Source organism: Centrocercus urophasianus, unplaced genomic scaffold (assembly GCF_019232065.1).
Source record: "Centrocercus urophasianus isolate 14NV4802_14NV808 unplaced genomic scaffold, USGS_Curo_1.0 seq_15, whole genome shotgun sequence".
In the NCBI taxonomy this organism is placed as follows: Eukaryota; Metazoa; Chordata; class Aves; order Galliformes; family Phasianidae; genus Centrocercus; species Centrocercus urophasianus.
Window position 1 is genome coordinate 5716762 of NW_024884697.1, and position 18648 is coordinate 5735409.

Sequence of the window (18648 nt, forward strand, 5' to 3'; positions counted from 1 at the left end):
TGATAAAGGCCCAAGCTAATGAGGGCAGCAGGATTTACTTCTAGTACGCATGGGGGGAGTCCACACCGCACCCATCCCTCGCGTGAGTTTGAGCACCTAAGGAAGAAATGCTCGAAGCGTCCCTGCGCTGCTCTCGCAGGCCCTGCCACCGGTGACAACGGCATGCTGTCACACCCCCGTCACGTGGTCACAGCCACCCGATACACTCCCTCGCTGCTGCCACTCCAAGCCACTAGGGGGCACTGTGAGCGCGCTTGGCCTGGGCGGCCAGCGGAAGTGACGGTTTGTTTTCCTACACCACTTCCGGCGCGGAGGTGGCGGAGGAGGCCTCAGCGCCATGGATATCCTGAAGCGGGAGATCAGCCGCAAGCGGCAGCAGTTGGAAGACAAGGAGCTGGTGGGGGTGAGGCGGGCTGTGGGGACACCGCGTCGAGGCCTTGCAGCGTCCTTAGGGTTATTTCAGGGTTGGAAGTAAGGCTGAAGATGGACAGTAGGAAAGGGTTCCTCACCAGAGAGTGTCGGGCCCTGAGACGGGCTTTGCAGGGCAGTGGATCCAAGGTGTTGGAGTGCAGGAAGCGTTTGGAGAGCGCTTTCAGACGTGAGGTTTGACTTAAGGCCGCTGCTGTGTGGAGCCAGGAGTTGGGCTCGGTGATGTGCTCCCATCTGGAGATATTCTGTGGTTCTGTGGCTGTGCCCGCTTTGCCCGTCTGCAATTCTCTTCCCGCATTACTTATAGGGAGCACTGCTGGGACTGCAGAGGAGTGTATGTGTGCTTTTGAGGATGTCTGAGCATGGATTTCAGCGTTGATGGTTGTTTTGGGTTAGACAGGTGAAAAACAGGGAGAGAACCAGGAATCCATGTTCATAAATTCACAGAATTATTTGACTGTTTGAGTTGGAAGGGAAAGGATTATCCAGATCTAACCCCTGCCATGAGCTGATTGCCAAATTCCAGCTCAGGCTGCACAGGGCCCCATCCAACCTGGCCTTGAGCACCTCTAGAGATGAGGCATCCACAGCTTCCCTGGGCAGCTGTGCCAGGGCCTCAACATCCTTAGAGTGAAAGATCTTTTTCCTAATATGTAATCTAAATCAACCCTTTTTTAAGTTTAAAACTATTACCACTTGGCCTTGATGTTAGAGCAAGGTTTAGGGTGGTGTTCTGGGATTCGGATGGTCTGCGTGATCTGCAACGAAAACGTATTGATTGACACAGATTGGGAGACTACATTTACTTCACTTTGCTTCTATTGTCAGTTTGAGAACAATATGTTTGAAGATGTAGCTTCTCATCACAGTGTGACAGCACAGATCATGGGCAGTGAGAATGTGCTTGCAAGGGCTTGGATGGCACAGTTACCAGCTGCTGTGTGCCTGAAGGGTCTCGTTAAGCACCTTTTATTTAGTTTGAAAAAGCTTGTTTTGTCTGATATGTTTAAACAGTCTGGGCCTCATTGTTCACATCTGAAGGAAGCTTTCTGTTAACTCACTGTTGCCATGATCTTACGTGGCAAAGAGAATGTTGATTTTAAAGGCCTGCTGAACACACTGTACTTTCAGGCTTACATGTTGCAAAGTCACTTGGTGTTGCTGATTTTCAGAGGTGCTCCCAACTGTGAATGTGGTACCGTAGCCATGTCTGTGAAGAGATGTAGCTGAATTCAACAAGTCAAGTAAGGAGATGTGAGCCTTTTCTGCAGAATTATTTAAAACTTTAAAATGTTAACAGTTTTCCTGTCTCTTAGGGAAATAAGAAATACTTCAAACGCAGTGAGTTAGCTAAAAAAGAAGAGGAGGCCTACTTCCAGAGATGTGGCTACAAGGTATTGTTACTCTTCTTTCAGGAACTTGTATGTTTGCTTTGAAGTCTACATTTTATTATCAACAGTACAAATGTTGTTAATGATAATTGTTGTTCTTTGTTCAATCTGTTGATGTTGTACATAAGCCTGTAAATGAGAAGCCACCTGGAGAGGTATGAGTTTCCAAAACCATTTTCAATGCAGGAAAAGATATGCATGATATACAGCTACTTATGTTTGTGTTATGCTTTGGCTTTTCCTTTTTCTTTGTTTGTTTACTTATTTTGTGGAAAGCATGACGTGGCTTGGGATCAAAGCTTGTCTCCTTTCTTTTCAGACTGTGCTTTTAGGCATGAACACTGGATCTAATATGGCCACCTCCCAAGAATGGATGCACTGTCCATTCAAAATTTTGCCAAAATGTCCAGAAGAAATCAGTGTAATGTGGTGGATATTACAAAACTCTGCCCGCTGTCATGCTGTGTGCCTTTCTTCTTTTGGCCATCAGTAACCTTGCACTGAAAGGGTGCAACACAGTGTTATTTTGCTGGCAGAACAATTGAAAACGATTGGTAACTGAAGGTGCATTTGGAAACAAATGAGTGATCTGGAAGGCTGTGCCTGCCTTGTAACATATCAGGGAAATTGTTTCCTGAAATGGAAAGAATGCAGTTTTCTTTGCCACTTGTGTGTATGCCTGCCTGCCTGGTTATTGTATGTGTATATTGTATGTGGGGGGATATGCATTCTCTTGAGAAAGACAGAGATTCACATTCCTGTTTACTGTCCCTGGGCACAAACTGGAACTTTGTTTTCAATTGAACTTCACACGTTCAGTGACTTATTCTGTAACCTTGATCTGTGTGTGAAATATTTGAACATCAATGCCACAGCAATTTTTGGAATGCTGTCATTTAGTCATGGGAACGTGGTCTGTGGATGTGGTCACTCTTCTGAGTGGAAGTGACTGCCTGGTGCTTTTTTAGCCTGAATTCTTCAGAACCATACACGGCTGTTAAAATGGGATATCTGTGCTGCTACAAAATGGGTTTTGACTGGAAATGTAACCCTGAAAATGGTTTTAAAATAAGTTGCTTTGTTTGGTATGTCTTAGAGCCTCCCAGATTTCTGCATTTGGTCTTTACTGCATTAATAAGATGTAAAATACAGACTCATTTCTTTTTAAATTGAGGTACTCTTTTGCTTTGTTAGATTTAATAATTATTTCACTTGCTTGAAAAAGAAAGCACTGAAAGCAAAATAACTGCGGTAAAAATATCACTTGTAACTTGGAATCCTACTGAGAGAATGGACCAGATCTTTTTCCCTAATGCTGCAGTTTGTAAGTTCAAATTTGATTACATCCTTCTGCCATCAGTGTATTTATATTTGCACAGTTCCATATTTTCTATCCCGTGTTCTGTATTTTCTGTTCCCTCTCCTGCACTGATGGAAGTTTATTTTTGCCCTCCCTTTATGTGTAAAGCATTGATTTCATTGTCCTTTCCTTGCTTGCTCCAAACACCTGCGACTGTGGGATTGAGTTCTGTGTTTGATAGCATGACGTTGCATAGAGATCTGTGGCTGAATCTTGTATCTGCAGCCATCGGGGGGATCCCTGTGTGCACATGGAACCATGCTGGCTTGGAAGAACATAAACTACTTTTAAAAACCTGGTTAGCACAGTCACCAAACTCTTCAACCTGAATGCACGCTGGAAATGACAACGTCCTGTCCTGTGTGGGGAGAACGCTGCAGATCTGTGTAGGATTAAATAGGATTATTCCCTTTTAGTGAGACCAGAAAGGAAATAAGTCCTAATCTGGAGTCTAGGAAAAAACGTGATGTGTTTGGGCACTGGGAATGTTCTCTGTTGTAGGAATGTTAGCCAGCATCTGCTCCTGCTATTAGAAGTGAGGGAGCCATAGTTATGTCACTGCTGTCTTGAAGTTAGTTTAATCAAACAGGACCCTGCTTGATCCCAGCACCTTCTTTTAGGTTAAAAGAAGCTGTTAAAGAGATGCTGTCTTTTTGGGGAAGTGTAGTTCTCTTTTTCTTTTTTTGATTTATTTTAACCTGCAAGAAACTGAACACAATCTTGGTAGGAAGGTGTGTTACTTTAAACAGCATCTCTCAAAACCCAGCAGAAAGGCTGCATCCTCGCTGATGGTGCTGAGCTCACTGAAGTTCTCAGTGACAGAAGATCTCAGGCTGGCTGCAAGTAGCAGCAGCTCCCTTCTCTCTCTGCTCTTAGCTTTTCATTTCTGCCCTTGTAGCCATGTGTGTGTGTGTTACTGCCTGGTGAGCTGGATGAGGAGATTAAGTGGGCTGAGAGGAGTTTTTAGTTTTGTTTGCTGGGTTATTTCCCATTTGAATCATTTCTCCCATCTAATTCATCACATAGTGATGCAAATACTTTTGCATAGGTAAAGAGGGTAAGGCAGGGGCAGGAACCAACAGGCAGAGAGGGTGAGTTTGCTGTTTTTGGCACCAGTGCTGACACGTGATTGACAAACCTTAGCAATTGCCCTTTCCTGTTGCAGGTTGCTTCCTGCAACCTACAGAAGTCAGTTTCTGGTAAACACTGATGCTTTTGAAAGCTTTCATTGCTCTGTGAAATGGACAACAAAAACTCTGAAACAAAGAGATTTATAGTCGTATTACAATCTGTATTCCACAGTTCCTGTACATTTACACTGCTATGGATGTGTAGTTTATTTTGCTCATGAGTAACTCTGTCTGTTATACGTAGGTGCAGCAGCAAGAAGAGGAGGAGAAGCCTCTGACTTCAACAAATCCAGTGCTGGAACTTGAACTGGCAGAAGAAAAATTACCAATGACTCTTTCCAGACAAGAGGTAAAATCAACAGCTAGGAGCAAACTACTGCACTGTGCAGAACATGCATCTGAAATTTCTTGGTAGGGCTTTTTTCTGGTGATCTGTGCTTTTTGTGTCAGGTGGTATCAAATAAAAATTTCCATTGTGCAGTCAGCAATTAGGGTCAATATTTACCCCTCAGGGATCTCTTGTCCATGTGAGTGCATCTGGAGGTGCAGATGGATGCAGCCTTTTTGTCATGTGGGTTTGCACATAGGTGGTGTGATGTGTTACAGCTTTTTCAGATGACCCCTAGAACAGCGTCCTGTTACTTGGATAATGCTGACAGTGGCACGGGGAGCTTCTCAAATCTTTATTTCTCTCAGCTTCTTTTCTTTGTAGCTTTTTGATATGAACCCAATTTTCAGAACTGAGTTTAGAAAACTTGTCTTGATTTCTGTGAGGGGAAAGAAAGTCCTGAAGCTGGAGCAACTGGTGCATTCTTTGTTCTTTCTGAGGATAAGAACAGTGGTGTAAATGTGAGATCATAAAACAGATCTGGACAACGAAGCAGCAGAGAAGTAGGAAGTTCAGAAGTAAAGTTTACGTGCAGAATAAAATCTACTGGAAATACTGCAGTGCTCAGCTGAGATCATTCAGGATGATGTTATTGTTGTCCCTTTGCTTTTACAAAACACTTTGGGCACAGAAGTTTTAATGTGAGTTATTTGTTTCATGTTTGGTTCGAGATTTGGTTGGTTTGTCCTGTCAGTACAGTTGGTTACGTGATGGTGTGAGATGAAGTGCAAGCTCTTCTCTTTGTCACCAGAGTGTTTCCTGGTGATTGTATCAGTAAGCTTATTGCTTGATACGCCAAACAAACAGTGGTAAGTGTAAACAGATTTAACAGGCAGTGCATGCAAGAAGAAACTGGGAAAATAAAGTTTGCTTTTCTGCTTTGCCCATAACCTTGCAAATCAGCCAAGGGAGGCTGTTACACCTCAGTTGTAGCTAGCCTTAAAATAATTATCACATTAGATGATGGGACTTAATGTTTACCAAATGGTAAGGATGAGAATTTCCAGCCAGTCTCCCAAATGTGCTGGGACAACATGAAGCCCAGTCAGCAGAGCACTTTATTGCCCGCGACAAACGAGAGCGAGTGAGATGATTGTCAAGTTCTTCTGTCGCTTTGGAAATGGTATTTAAGCTCTGCCAAGGGGATGATTTTGATGTATTTGTTTAAACAAGTGAGAGCAGGAAGAAGTTGGGATATACGAAACAGTTTGGGGTTTGTGCAAGATTTAGGTTGGTGATATTTGGGATGACCTTTCATTGAAACGCCGTGGGAATTTTATATTTGGATTGTAAAGCGTCTAGAACGTTTTTCTGCTGCTTAAAATATTGCCATTTCCTCTCCAGTCCAGCACAGCTTGTTATTTTAAGCTAAGTAAAGAAATCCAGCCTTCAGGATTTTATTTTCCTTCCTTTATGAGTTTGTGTAAGGGAATATTTGGATTCTCTTCAGGTTATCAGGAGGTTACGGGAGAGAGGCGAGCCGGTCAGACTGTTTGGAGAAACAGATTATGATGCATTTCAACGTCTGAGGAAGATAGAAATTTTGGCACCTGAAGTGAACAAGGTAAGACCAGCTGGCTCCTGGTTACTAATTTATGGTGGGGGAACCTGGGAGGAGTGCTTTTAACGTTCTGTGCATGATTACAGCCCAGTAAATCAACTAGTTCCACCACAGAAACCCTTAAAGCCTTTTTGATTGAAAAAGAGGGCCTCCAGGTGGCAGTGAAACCCCAGACATGCAGTTGCCTGCTTTGTAACCAGCAGAGAAGACAGTAATTTGCTGTTAGAACTAGCCTGTTTGGATAGGTAAGGAAGAGGGGGAATGCATCCTGTATTTCTGGTACAGAAATGAATTTTCAAATCCTTCAATTCTAGAGCTGTAACTTCTTACAGAAACTTCACTCCCACTGCTTCCTTTTAAAGTAGTCACTGACTTCAGAAATGACTAAAATATGTACGTTCCAGCTTACTGATCTAATCCTTCTGGCTTCACATTGATTAAGTGAGGAGATTGGGAATTTGTTGGGATATGTTGGGATTTGCAATGGGGATTTGTTTTGTATTTACTATTGATCAAATTTGCAACCCAGCTAAGAGTACAAAGCTATGAGTTTTCTTCCATTATTTGTAACAAACTGAATAATTTGACAAATTGCTCCTGGGGCTGCCCAGAAAAAGAGCACTTTTTCCTCTTCAAGTCCTTTAAAGAAGGATAAACAGATATGAGTTTCTAAAAATAATTTTGCTGACAAAAGTTTCCTCCCTCCCATTGTTATGTGTGGTAAAATTATTGATGGCAGTTGTAGAAGTTTCAGGAAGTAGCAAGGTCATAAATAGGATTGTGATGGATTTCTGCATGATGTGCTTCAGTCACTGCCATTGTTGTCTGTTAGTTGAGAGCGTGGGTAATTGTTACAACCAATTTGTGGGTCAGATATTTTTAAACTAGTAACTGATTGATAAAAATGTGCCAGGAAGTCATGGATGGTGATGGAAGAGTGGAAATAACTGTGTGTGTGTATTCCAAGAGGAGAGCCTGAATTGGTCTTAGGGTGAGAAATGTCATTCACCTTTATAGAGCTTTAAATTTTATGTTTCATATTAAGAATGTGGATCCTCTAAGCCAGGTTCCTTTTTCCATTTATAAGCAGCTCTTAACTTCTAGTAGCAGTTTGAAACCATATGTGTAATCTCATGTGTTTGTAGAATTTGGCTTTTGTTAAAAACAGCAGTTGGGTGCTCACTGTGACTGCTCTGAACTGGTTTTATTTGCTCTGTTTTTTGTGGCATTTTTTGGAAGGGGGGGGGGGTTTTTTTTCCCCCCCCTTTTTTTTTTTGGATTTTTTTTTTTTTTTTTTTTTTTGCAAACAAATCATTTCTTATCTTTTCTAGGGCCTGAGGAATGACCTGAAAGCTGCCTTGGATAAGATTGATCAGCAATACTTGAATGAAATTGTAGGTGGCCAAGAAGCAGGAGATGATGACTCACAGAACGACTTGAAAGTCCATGAGGAGAATACTACTATTGAAGAACTGGAGGTATGTGGTGGGTAATTAATTTAGAGATTTTAGGTATATCATGCTGTTGTATTGTTGTGAGAAAGCTTCAGTATTGTTCAGAGTTAACCTAGTTTACAGCACCTAGTTTTGGCAGTCTGAAAAGTCCTTAAATATGCTGTTTGGAAGTGAATACTGCTAAGGCTTGAATTGCAGTATAAGTACCTGGTGTTTGCTTACAGCACCTCATCAGAAATGGGGAAAGAGCAGCAGGCAAAACAGTATTCTCCCTGCAAAGGTTTTGGGAGTCAAGAATTAAATGCAAAGCTATTGCCTGATGACAAATTCCGAATCCTTTCCAATGAGTATTTGAGAAGGTGATGAGCTTAGAGCAGATGAATTTTCCTTATATAAGAAAGATGGGTTCTCAAAAACAGACACATGGAAAGAGAGTTTATATAAAGTCTTTTGGGGTAAAGAAGTAAAAGTTAGAAGTAGGCAGTTCACAGCAAATACAGAGAGTACTGTGAAGGTATGGCCCATAAATGGTGAGCGTGAGTGCTGGGCTTTGAAAGAACAGGAAAATTCAGCACCTGGTATTTTAGGCTGGTATTTTGAAAAGCACATTAACTTGAGCTAAAGAACTTTACCCTTAATCTTCAGAACTCTTTGCTGAAGTTAATCTTCTTAATGTCCCTTCAAATCAGAAGTAATCTGATCTATGACTGAGAGTTGAAACGGATACGTTTTTGTTAGGAGGCAGCCTTGCCTCCCTTCTTAGGGTACTGTGGGTTCTGGAGTAAAGGAATGACACTTCTAGAATGGATACCAGTTGTGATAGGGCTGCTTTTATCAAACTCTTAGTTCTCACAGCATCCCCTTTTTAGGACGACTTTACGGGCTTGATTTGAACCATGGAAGTAATGCTTCATTGGAAAAGTTTGTAAGCATGCTTCTGTAACTGCATTCCCTTGCAGAAAAAGGATTGCATTGAATGTTCCACAGCTAGGAGACTTTAAAAATACATCATAGTTTGGAAATGTGAGGACAATGGAAAGAAATTTTAAATCCCAAGTTTATCTACTGGAAAATGTTTCTAAAAATTGATGTTAATATTAACAGTTCCCAGGTTTTGGCAGGAAGCTAGAGCACTGGAGCATGGTAGTGTGGTTTTCTCTTTGTTTTTTGCATTTATTCCCTCAACGTTGCAGTTAAAATTAAATGAACGCCCAAATGCATCAGGGAAATAAAACAACTTCAAAAAAAAAAGAAAGAAAGAAAGAAAGAAATGAGAATTAAGTAAATAGGAGTATTGTGTTCAGTTCTGAGGCCCCCAGCACAAAAAGAACATTGAGCTGTTAGAGCAAGTCCAGAGAACCATGGGGATGATCAGAGTGCTGAAGCACCACTCCTATGAAGAAAGGCTAAGAGAGATGGGCTTATTTAGCATGGATAAGAGAAGGCTCTGGGGAGATCTGGTGGCAGCCTTCCAGCGCATAAAGGGGGCATAAGGAAAGACAAGGAAGGCCAATTTGTCAGGGAGAGTGGTGGTAGGACAAGGGATAATGGTTTTAAACTAAAAATAAGGTAGGTTTAATTTAGACCTGAGGAAGAAGTTCTTCATTTTGAGGATGCTGAGGCACTGGCACAGCTGCCCAGAGAAGCTGTGGGTGCCTCATCCCTGGAGGTGATGAAGGCCAGGTTGGATGGGCAGCTTGAGCTGGTGGAAGCTGTCCCTGCTCATGGCAGGGGGTTGGAACTGGATGCTCTTCATGGTTCCTTCCAACCCAAACCATTCTGTGATTGTATAGCTCTGGGTATCTCAAAAATGCAATGCACCCACAGTTTGCCTTAATTCAGTGCTGTTAGACAGCTGCTAATTATACCAGTGATTTTGTAGTTAATGAACGAAAAATTACTGTTCTATTGACTGCTCAGAAATAATCATCTTGGCTTTTTGACTGGAATGTTTTTGGTAGAATAATGGGCCTCATAACATATGTGGCTGTTTGTTTCTTTCAATTTCCCACCTGATACTTAGGTTTGTTAGTAGAACTTCAGTTCACATTCTGCTGTGCTGGTGGCAAGTATCTACATAATGTGGAAATCTTTGTCTTTTGACTCCTATTCCAGGCTTTGGGAGAGTCCTTAGGACGGGGTGATGACCACTATGATATGGATATTATCACAAAATTCTTGAAGGTAACCCACTCTCACAGATGTGTTAAGCTGTGAGATACCTTTTACTATCATGCAGATACATTTGGTGAGCTTCCATCTGCTTGGAGAGGTAAACTTTCGTTGTGCTGGAGATATTTTTGCCTTTTTGTAGTGCTTGATACTCCATTGCCTTGGTTAGTGAAGTAGTGACTGCTGTGAGACGTGGGCAAGAGCTCTTGGGAGAGGAGAGCAACCTTCTTCAAAATCTGCCTCTACTCTTCCAAACAGCTCTGATTTTGACTTGCAGATGATAACTGAGGCAGTTGAATGCAGTTTCTTCTGTCTGCCACCACTGCATTGAAAACTCCCAAGGAGTCTCTACCTGCTCACTCTCAGAAGTTGTTCTGAGACAACTGTATCATCTTCATACATCACTGCTCTCCTAATGATCCCCTTCACCTTGGCAGCACTGATAAGTCTGTCACTGTTTCCTGGTTTTCTATGTGCACTCTTTTTTTTTTGCTCACACTCCCACCTCCTCCTCCACAAGATTCTGTGGTAGGATAGTTTTTCCTATCCCCCTCTGCCCGTACAGCTGAAAGAGGCTTTTTGCCTCGTGGATTCTGTTTTATCCAAGTGAAGATTCCTTTTGCTGTGTTGGTTTAAACCACTGTTCCGTCTGCTTTGGCAGTGCGGGCGCTAGGTGGCACTAGGACACAGATTTGCTTGTTCCCTGTGCAGTTTCTTCTTGGAGTTTGGGCGAAGGAGCTGAATGCCAGAGAGGACTACGTGAAGCGGGGAGTGCAGGGAAAGCTGAACAGTGCCACTCAGAAGCAGACAGAGTCCTACCTGAGGCCACTCTTCAGAAAACTTCGGAAAAGGGTGAGTCACTTCTAGATGTCAGTGTCCTCTAAGGCTTATTTTAGTTGCTGCTTTCAAAGCACCCAGTTGTTAATGTCCTTTCTTAAGGTAATGTTATTTCAGCTGAAGGTGAGAGGGTGAATGAGGTGGTCAGGGTTTCTTTGGCCAGAGCCCATGACTCCCAGTTTTGACCTTTTTATCTTGATCCATGAGTTCTTCTGCTTACCTTCTGCTTTTCCAGGTGCTGCTTCGTGTATCACCTGTTCATTGGGTTGCCAACATGGTAGAAAATAGGGATTGTATTTTGCACTTTGCCACGAGCTACAAGGTGTAACTGCTTCACCTCTCTTGCTTCAGATCCTTCATCTAAATAAGGAAGACGTTTCCCTTCATTGAAGTCCTGAAGCTAGGGAAGGTGCTCATCTTTGTATAAATGCTGAGTAGGGTGATTTTCCTGAGCTGCATATTCTGATGTAAAGCTGTTTGTTCTCCTTTTTTTTTTTTTCTCTCGTAGACACTTCCTGCAGACATCAAAGAATCAATAACAGATATTATAAAATTCATGTTGCAGAGAGAATATGTGAAGGTACGTTTGTTTGCTCTCTTCCAGCGTGTTTAGGCTGGCTGGCTCCAATAGACTGAAGTTGCAAGTGAACATTTTTCCTTTTGCATCTTAAAGACATGTAGCTGGAAATCCACCCAACATATATTCACCTAAAATGAGAACAGGCTGTTAATGGTTGGGCTTCAGGCAGTGTGTGATCCACAGTTTGTCAGAAGCATTTCTGAGGTTGGTGAAACTACAGAGCTTGCAAGCACCAGTAGGATTTCAGAGATGGTTCCATTGCAGAGGAGTAGTGAGTTGGAAACCTGATATTGAAAGGTTAAATCGCAGAATTGTAGGGGTTGGAAAGTTCCTCAGAGATCATTGAGTGCAACCCCACTGCCAACACAGGCTCCCTACATCAGGTTGCACAGGTAGGCATCCAGATGGGTCTTGAATGTCCCCAGAGAAGGAGTGGGATGTTGATTAATTAATTAGCTATTAGGGGAATTGAGTTACTGAATACGAGACACTGTCCCTTTCTTTGGCCATACTCATGTTAGCTGGTCTGTTAAGATCAAGATAAGTTAATGAAAAGGTTTTTGGACAAAGTCTGCTCACTTAAAGAGGCAGAAGTACTTTGGCACTTGAGATGAAAGGCAGCATTAGCTTTTGTTTGTAGCTGCCTCAAGAAATGGAACTCAAATTGTGACAGCGTTTGCTTAAGCAACCAGTGTATGCAGAACTTCACTTTTGTGTTGCCTTTGGTCTTATAGTATTTCTTGTTGAAGTCCCAAGGACTTGGGGTAATTTGTCTAGTAAGCAAGCAAACCTGCTTTTGTGATTGAAAAAACTTCAGATGCCCTCAGGCATGTTTAAATCACTTTAAAGTAGAACTAAACCGGGATGTATGATAGTGGGGTTTTGTTTGGGAGCTTTGTTTTTCCTTTGGCTATCATCATTATGCTGAAATTCCCTTTCCAGTGCCTTCCCAACACAGCAGTGAGTGTGCAGGAATGCAGCGTACCTCCTCAGTAAATCAGCTCTGCTGCTCTGTCTCACGGGTGCTTGGCTGTATGTAAACTTCACAGACTGATTTAGGGGAAGGCTGAGGATACATTTGGAAGCTGTCTTGTTTTGGTGTTTGTTTTTAGTGAGGCTAATGAGCCTTTTGCTTTTAAAGATCCTCATGCCATTTTCCATTTTGCTTCTGAGGAGATTTGTGTCTGGCTGCATCCTGCTGTCTTGTATGTTTGTTGTTTTTTCCGCTGTTCAGCCGACTGAACGCTCCCAGCCCCAGATTGTTCCTGCTTTCTCAGATGACATTCTTTAAAAACACGAGTTTTGAAATCAGCTTGTGATAGCAGGCAAAGAGCAGAATGTAAGCTGCCTTCTCAGCCTCAATTAACCCTTTTGTGACATTCTTAAAAGGGTCTTTAATTGTCTGCTCTCATACAGTGCTTCATTACAGAACCACGTGTCAGGCAGCAAACAGATATCTGGCTGAGGCTGCTGAGATGCTGCCTCATGTAGGTGAAGGCAAAGTCCTGCCCCTTCTTCAGGTTTGCTCCCAGCTCTCTTTCTGCACCCTCAGTTACCTCCCATTTTGTGCCAGTGCCAAATGTGAGGAAGCTGCACCCACTGGTCACGCTTGTTACTTCTGATTGTGTAGTCTCTGAATGGGAGATGGTAAATGAACTCTTCATCAGTGAGCTTTCTGGCTGCTTGCTAGTAGGGGAGGAATGTCCTGCACCAAGTGGTCCTTGAAGCTGTGTTTCTGTGATTGCATGTGTTTTTTTTCCCCCTTTGTTTTCCTGGTTCTCACTCGCTATGCTGCTTTTTTAAGCTCTATCATCTGTGCCTTTCTGCCTTTCTTTGTGTTTGTCTTCCCTTCATGTTTTATTCCCTTTCTTCCTCAGGGCCCGTGTCTGCTTCAGCTCTATATTAAGAAATGGGGTCTGCTCTCTTGATGGTGAAATTGCAGATTCATTCAGTGCTGCTACTCCGTTCATAAACACTGTTATAAATGTGCTTCTTTGACCCAGTTTTGTAATGGATCTGGCTCTCGGCCTCTTTGGAAGCTGGCTGCTCTCCCTCAACACTCCCTGATTTAGTCTGTAACCAAAATAGAAAAGGTAGTATAGGTGAGCACAGCAGAACAGCTGATGGGAACCTGAGCAGACTGCACTGAAAACATCAGATGCCCTTTCTGTTGTTGCTAAGTGTGCCTAGCCCTGTATTTCTTCAGGCAAACGATGCCTACCTCCAGATGGCCATTGGGAACGCGCCGTGGCCCATCGGTGTCACCATGGTGGGCATCCACGCTCGAACGGGTCGTGAGAAGATTTTCTCCAAGCACGTCGCCCACGTTCTCAATGATGAAACTCAAAGGAAATACATTCAGGTAAGGCTGACTGTGGAAATCCAACCGTTTGGGTTTGGGGATTAGGGAATCTTTGAGAAATGTTAGCTTTGTAATTGTGAGTGATGGGGTTAAAGAGTTCCAGGAGCAGTCATAGAATCACAGAATTGCCTGGGTTGAAAAGGACCACAATGCTCATCCAGTTCCAACCTCCTGTTGTGTGCAGGGTCGCCAACCACCAGACCAGGCTGCCCAGAGCCACATCCAGCCTGGCCTTGAATGCCTGCAGGGATGGGGCATCCACAGCCTCCTTGGGCAACCTGTTCCAGTGCTTCACCACCCTCTGTGTGGAAAAAGTCCTCCTAATATCTAACGTGAACCTCCCCTCCAGTTTAAAACCATTCCCCCTTGTCCTATCACTATCCACCCTATTAAACAGCCGTTCCCCCTCCTGTTTATACACTTCCTTCAAGAACTGGAAGGCCACAATGAGGTCTCCCTGGAGCCTTCTCTTCTCCAAGCTAAACAAGCCCAGTTCCCTCAACCTTTCCCCATAGGAGAGGTGCTCCAGCCCTCTCATCATCTCAGTGCCCTCCTCTGGACCTGCACCAAGAGCTCCACATCCTTCCTGTGCTGGGGACCCCAGGCCTGGGTGCAGTACTGCAGATGGGGCCTCACAAGAGCTGAGTAGAGGGGGACAACCACCTCCCTCTCCCTGCTGGCCACCTCTTTTTTAATGCAGCCCAGAACACAGCTGGCCACCTGTGCTGCAGGCACACACTGCTGGCTCACGTCCAGACCCCCAGGTCCTTCTCCACAGGCTGCTCTCCATGAGATCTCCCCCCACTTTGTATAAATACCTGCAGTTGGCCTTGTTGAACCTCATTGGGTTTTCAGGGGCCCACTTCTCCAGCCTGTCTGGGTCCCTCTGGATGGCTTCCCTTCCTTCCAGTGTGTGGACCACACCGCTCAGCTGCTGTCGTTCACAAACCTGCTGAGGGTGCACTTGTTGCCATCATCTGTGTCACTGATGAAGATGTTGAAGAGCACCGGTCCAAGACTGACCCCTGAGGGACACTGCTTGTGACCAGCCTCCACCTGACACAGAACCATTGGTCACAGCTCTTTGGCTGCATCCAGCAGTTGTCTTTGTTTAAGTCAGAGTACAAGGGCCATGTAATAGATGGAGCTGGGCCTGTGTGCTGTTCAGTCTCATGGATTTTTTCACATCTTAGTGCTTGTGATCCTGTGTTAGCACCAAGTGTGAACACACACACAGGAATTGGGTGCTTCATCTCTCCTCACATGGTGAGCTGTGTTTGCCTTCTGCCAGTTGCAGTCTCACTGACATAAAGCCCTCCTGGCTGAACCGTGAAGCCTGAGGGCAGCATTGTGGAGCTCAAAGCTGTCAGGAGAGGTTTACACAAATACCTTCCTGCTGCAGCTCAGCGACTCCCACTGCAACTTCTGCAGATGTCTGCAAGCACATGGCTTGCAAAATACAACTTCCTCCTCTGTCTTGACTTTCTTTGGAGGATACAAGAATAACCTTTGATTTCGACTATAGCTTTTAGTATCATAACTGGAGGAAATACTGTGAAGTCAGAAGGAGCTCCAGACATTTGCAGAGCCAACAAATGTGATCATTCTGCTGTGAGGTGGTATGTGGATTGCATATCTTCAGAGACAGATTGCACTTGATTTATTTTATTACTTGCTTGGCATTATCTGATGGACAAAGTAGCTTATGTGTGGTGCCTTTTGATCTCTTAACCTACCTGGAAAATGCAACTTGAATGGATTTTCCCAGCTTGTTCCCTCTGTTTCGGAGGGGCATCTATTGAAAGAAATCTTGTTCATCTTCCCTCTGCATTTTGTTTCTCTGTGAAGTAGATACACTTCTGAAGTACACAACTTACTGATGGGCCAAAACAAAGTTGGTTTTAACTTCTTGTTCTTCTTGATTTTAAATACAAGATCTTCTTTAGTTGGTCTGGTTCAAACTGGATCACGTGGAGTATTATCTCTGCTCACAGCACTGAACTCGGGATCATACACAGTGAATTTGCAACACTGACATCTCACACAATGAGTCTTTATGGTTTTAGGATATGTTTTCCAGATTCCTGCTGGCGCTGAAAATATCAAAGCCTCTTCTGTCTAGTTGTTTTCCTTTACAGTTAGATGTTGAAGATCTAATGACAGGCACTTTGCTTTCTGCTGTTGTGGAGTTATAATATCATTGCCAAATTATGCTACCACCACAGCAGTTTCTCTCCTTCTTTGTTAGACCTCTGTGTGTGACTTAAAGAGAATAATGATGGTATTTCTGTCATGTTGGATTTTGGCAATCAGTGTCTTGAAAGAACTGAGAAGTCCATGGTCTGCCTTTGTTTTCCTCCACTGCAGTGGGATCGAGTGTGGTAATACTATGGGAAGGAATGACACCTCTGCTCTCCAGAAATGGATTTTTTTTTTTTCTCCTCAGTTTTTCAGCTTGTTTTGGTGTCAGAAATAGTTTTTTGCTCTTGAGAATTACTTAACATCTCAATTTTCAGGGTTATTGTACGCGTGGTTTGTTGTAATGGCATTGCTTTCTGCCTTGGTGAAGAAGAGAGCTTAAGGTATTACTGTGGTTCTTCACCATGAATCTATCATCAAGAATGAAACCTATGATCTCTTCAGTTAATCCACGAACTCCTTTAATATTTGAACTCATAGAATCTTACAACCATCCAGGATAGAAAAGACTTCCAGGAACGCCACATCCGGCCATCAGCCTGAACTGCAGAGTCTCACCCTACGCCATGTCCCTCAGGGCCATGTCCACACATCTCTAAAACACATCCAAGGATGGAGACCTTGGGGAGCCACCTCCCCGGGCAGCCAATGCCTGACCACCCTTTCAGTGAAGGGATTCAGCCAGATGTCCAGGCCTGGAGCCATTGGCCTTCTTGGCCACCTGGGCACAGTGCTGGTTGTGTGCAGCTGCTGTGAGGGGCACCCCAGCTCCTTCTCTACTAGGCAGCTTCCCATGTCTCTTCCCCAGGCCTGTATTGCTGTGTGGGGTTGGTGGGAGCCAAATGCAGCATTTAGGCTTGTTGAACATATTTGTAATAATTAGCACTTTTCAGAGAGAACTGTTGATAAAACTTAAAATAATGGAATACCAATTCAGCAAAGAAAAGAAATGAAATAGCAGCCATTTGCTTTTAATTCTTCTCGTTAAGCTGAAAAGTAAAAATAGGCTGTGTGACAGCTGCAGTTTTATGAGAGAATTGTCTTTGTTCATCTCTAGGGGCTGAAGAGGCTGATGACCATTTGCCAGAAGCACTTCCCAACAGACCCATCGAAATGCGTGGAGTACAACGCTTTGTGAGGCTCTGGGTGACCAAGCATGCCTCACACTGTCATCTCCTGGACTTGGAGAGCACTGAGGAGATGGAGCAGTTTGTGCTTTACACCGACAGAAACTGAGGGTGGGCTTTGCAAGAAAGCATAAAGCAGATTTCTCTCCGGCTTCCTTTGAACAAGCCCCACTTGGGTAGATTTCTTTTTCAGTCTTTACGCTGACCTGATCCCAGCTCCAGCTTTGTAAGGGTGGGGTGGCCACGACCAGGGGGCACTGATTGTGACCCTCACTTCTACTTCAGTTTGCTGTTCCCAACGTTGTGCAGGCTGACCTCAACCAATCTGTTCTGCCTCGGAGCTGTAGGTGAGACTCAGAGGCCGTGTGGAGTTTGTTGGCTGCTTTCCCACTGGAGGCTGATGTGGGAAGATGGGGAAGCAGTCAAACTTCAGTCTCGTTATTTCTGTAAATAGGAAGATTTTAATGGCAAATCTTTCATGTGGTATTTGTGGGGAAAGAAGAAGTTTATATATTTCTCAGCTGAAAAATACACCCAGTTTCAGTGGAAAGAGTTTTTGATCTTGAGTTCATCTGATTTGGCTTGTTTTTTTTTTGTTGTATAATGACATTATTAATATAAACCTCCTGAGCTTGGGAGAAGTTATCTTGTGGCTCTTCAGGCTTCCAAATCCTGTTTTTATACATCTGGAGAAAATTCCAGTCTGCTGGGCATTGCAGAGAACATAATTAGGGCCTCCCATGCCCAGGTACAGCATTTGTAGCAGCCACAGATCTATTCTGCTGGATGTTGAATTTCTTCTTGAGCTGTTGGTGCCCTTGTTGAAGGAGTTTAGAGCAGGTGTTCACAGCGAGGTCCGATGCTGGGGCTGTGTGCTGGCTTGGCTTATCTCAAGGAGCTTCCCCAGATTCTTCTGGAGGCTCTGCATTCTGAAGGGCTGCTTCTGACTTACAGGTCCTTTGGTCTGGTGCGTCTGACCGCAGCGAAAATGTCAAGAGTTTAAACAGTTTAGAAGTAATAAAAATGAGGCTGACGAGGTCTAAGTGGAGCCTGGGGGGGCCTTTGGGAAACAGAGGGGGTTTGTGGGGAGAAGTTGGGCAGATGTTGAGAGCGTGGAAGAGTTTCATTAACTCTGGTGCCTGGGGATTTCTTTTGCAGTGTAGAGAGAGCATTTTTACAACAGAAAACATTTACAACACCGCAACTTTATCCCTTTCCCCACCCAGATGATTTCCTGAGCTGTTTCTAAATCTTTACCCTGACCTTCGTTTTGAACTCTTTAAATAATTGAGATAGAATTTTGTCTTCATTTAAGAGCTGTAATTTCCCTGGAAAGTGCAGCGAGAGCCGAGGGCTGGTTTGGGAGCTCTGTAACGTTGGCTTCAGTGGGAACTGGATTCCTTAGGGCAGCCATAATAGTGTTAAATAGATTTTTTCCCTCCCGCTTTAGAGCTAATTATTAAGGAGCCATTTAATGGTACCCTGAGTACTGGTTTGAATGGGGATGAGCCTCCTGTAGGGATGTGAATTTGGGCTTGGAATGCTTTAGTCTAATCAAGCTCGAGGAATGCAATTTAAGCAGCACGCCTTCTTGCTGACAGTCCCTGAAATACAGCCGCCTTGGCTGAATGGCTCCCATGGCGGAAGAGCTTTTATCC

At 43.8% G+C, this 18648-nt stretch overlaps 1 protein-coding gene across 1 annotated transcript; it reads left to right on the forward strand.

Moving 5' to 3' along the window:
* The first annotated feature begins 290 nt into the window (after positions 1 to 290).
* Positions 291 to 17626, forward strand: PRPF18 (pre-mRNA processing factor 18). Its single transcript, XM_042816298.1, has 10 exons — positions 291 to 403; positions 1746 to 1823; positions 4555 to 4659; positions 6149 to 6262; positions 7591 to 7737; positions 9829 to 9897; positions 10597 to 10737; positions 11231 to 11302; positions 13509 to 13664; positions 16921 to 17626. The coding sequence occupies exons 1-10, from the start codon at positions 338 to 340 to the stop codon at positions 16999 to 17001; spliced, it is 1029 nt and encodes a 342-aa protein (XP_042672232.1). The 5' UTR covers positions 291 to 337; the 3' UTR covers positions 17002 to 17626.
* The last annotated feature ends 1022 nt before the right edge of the window (positions 17627 to 18648 follow it).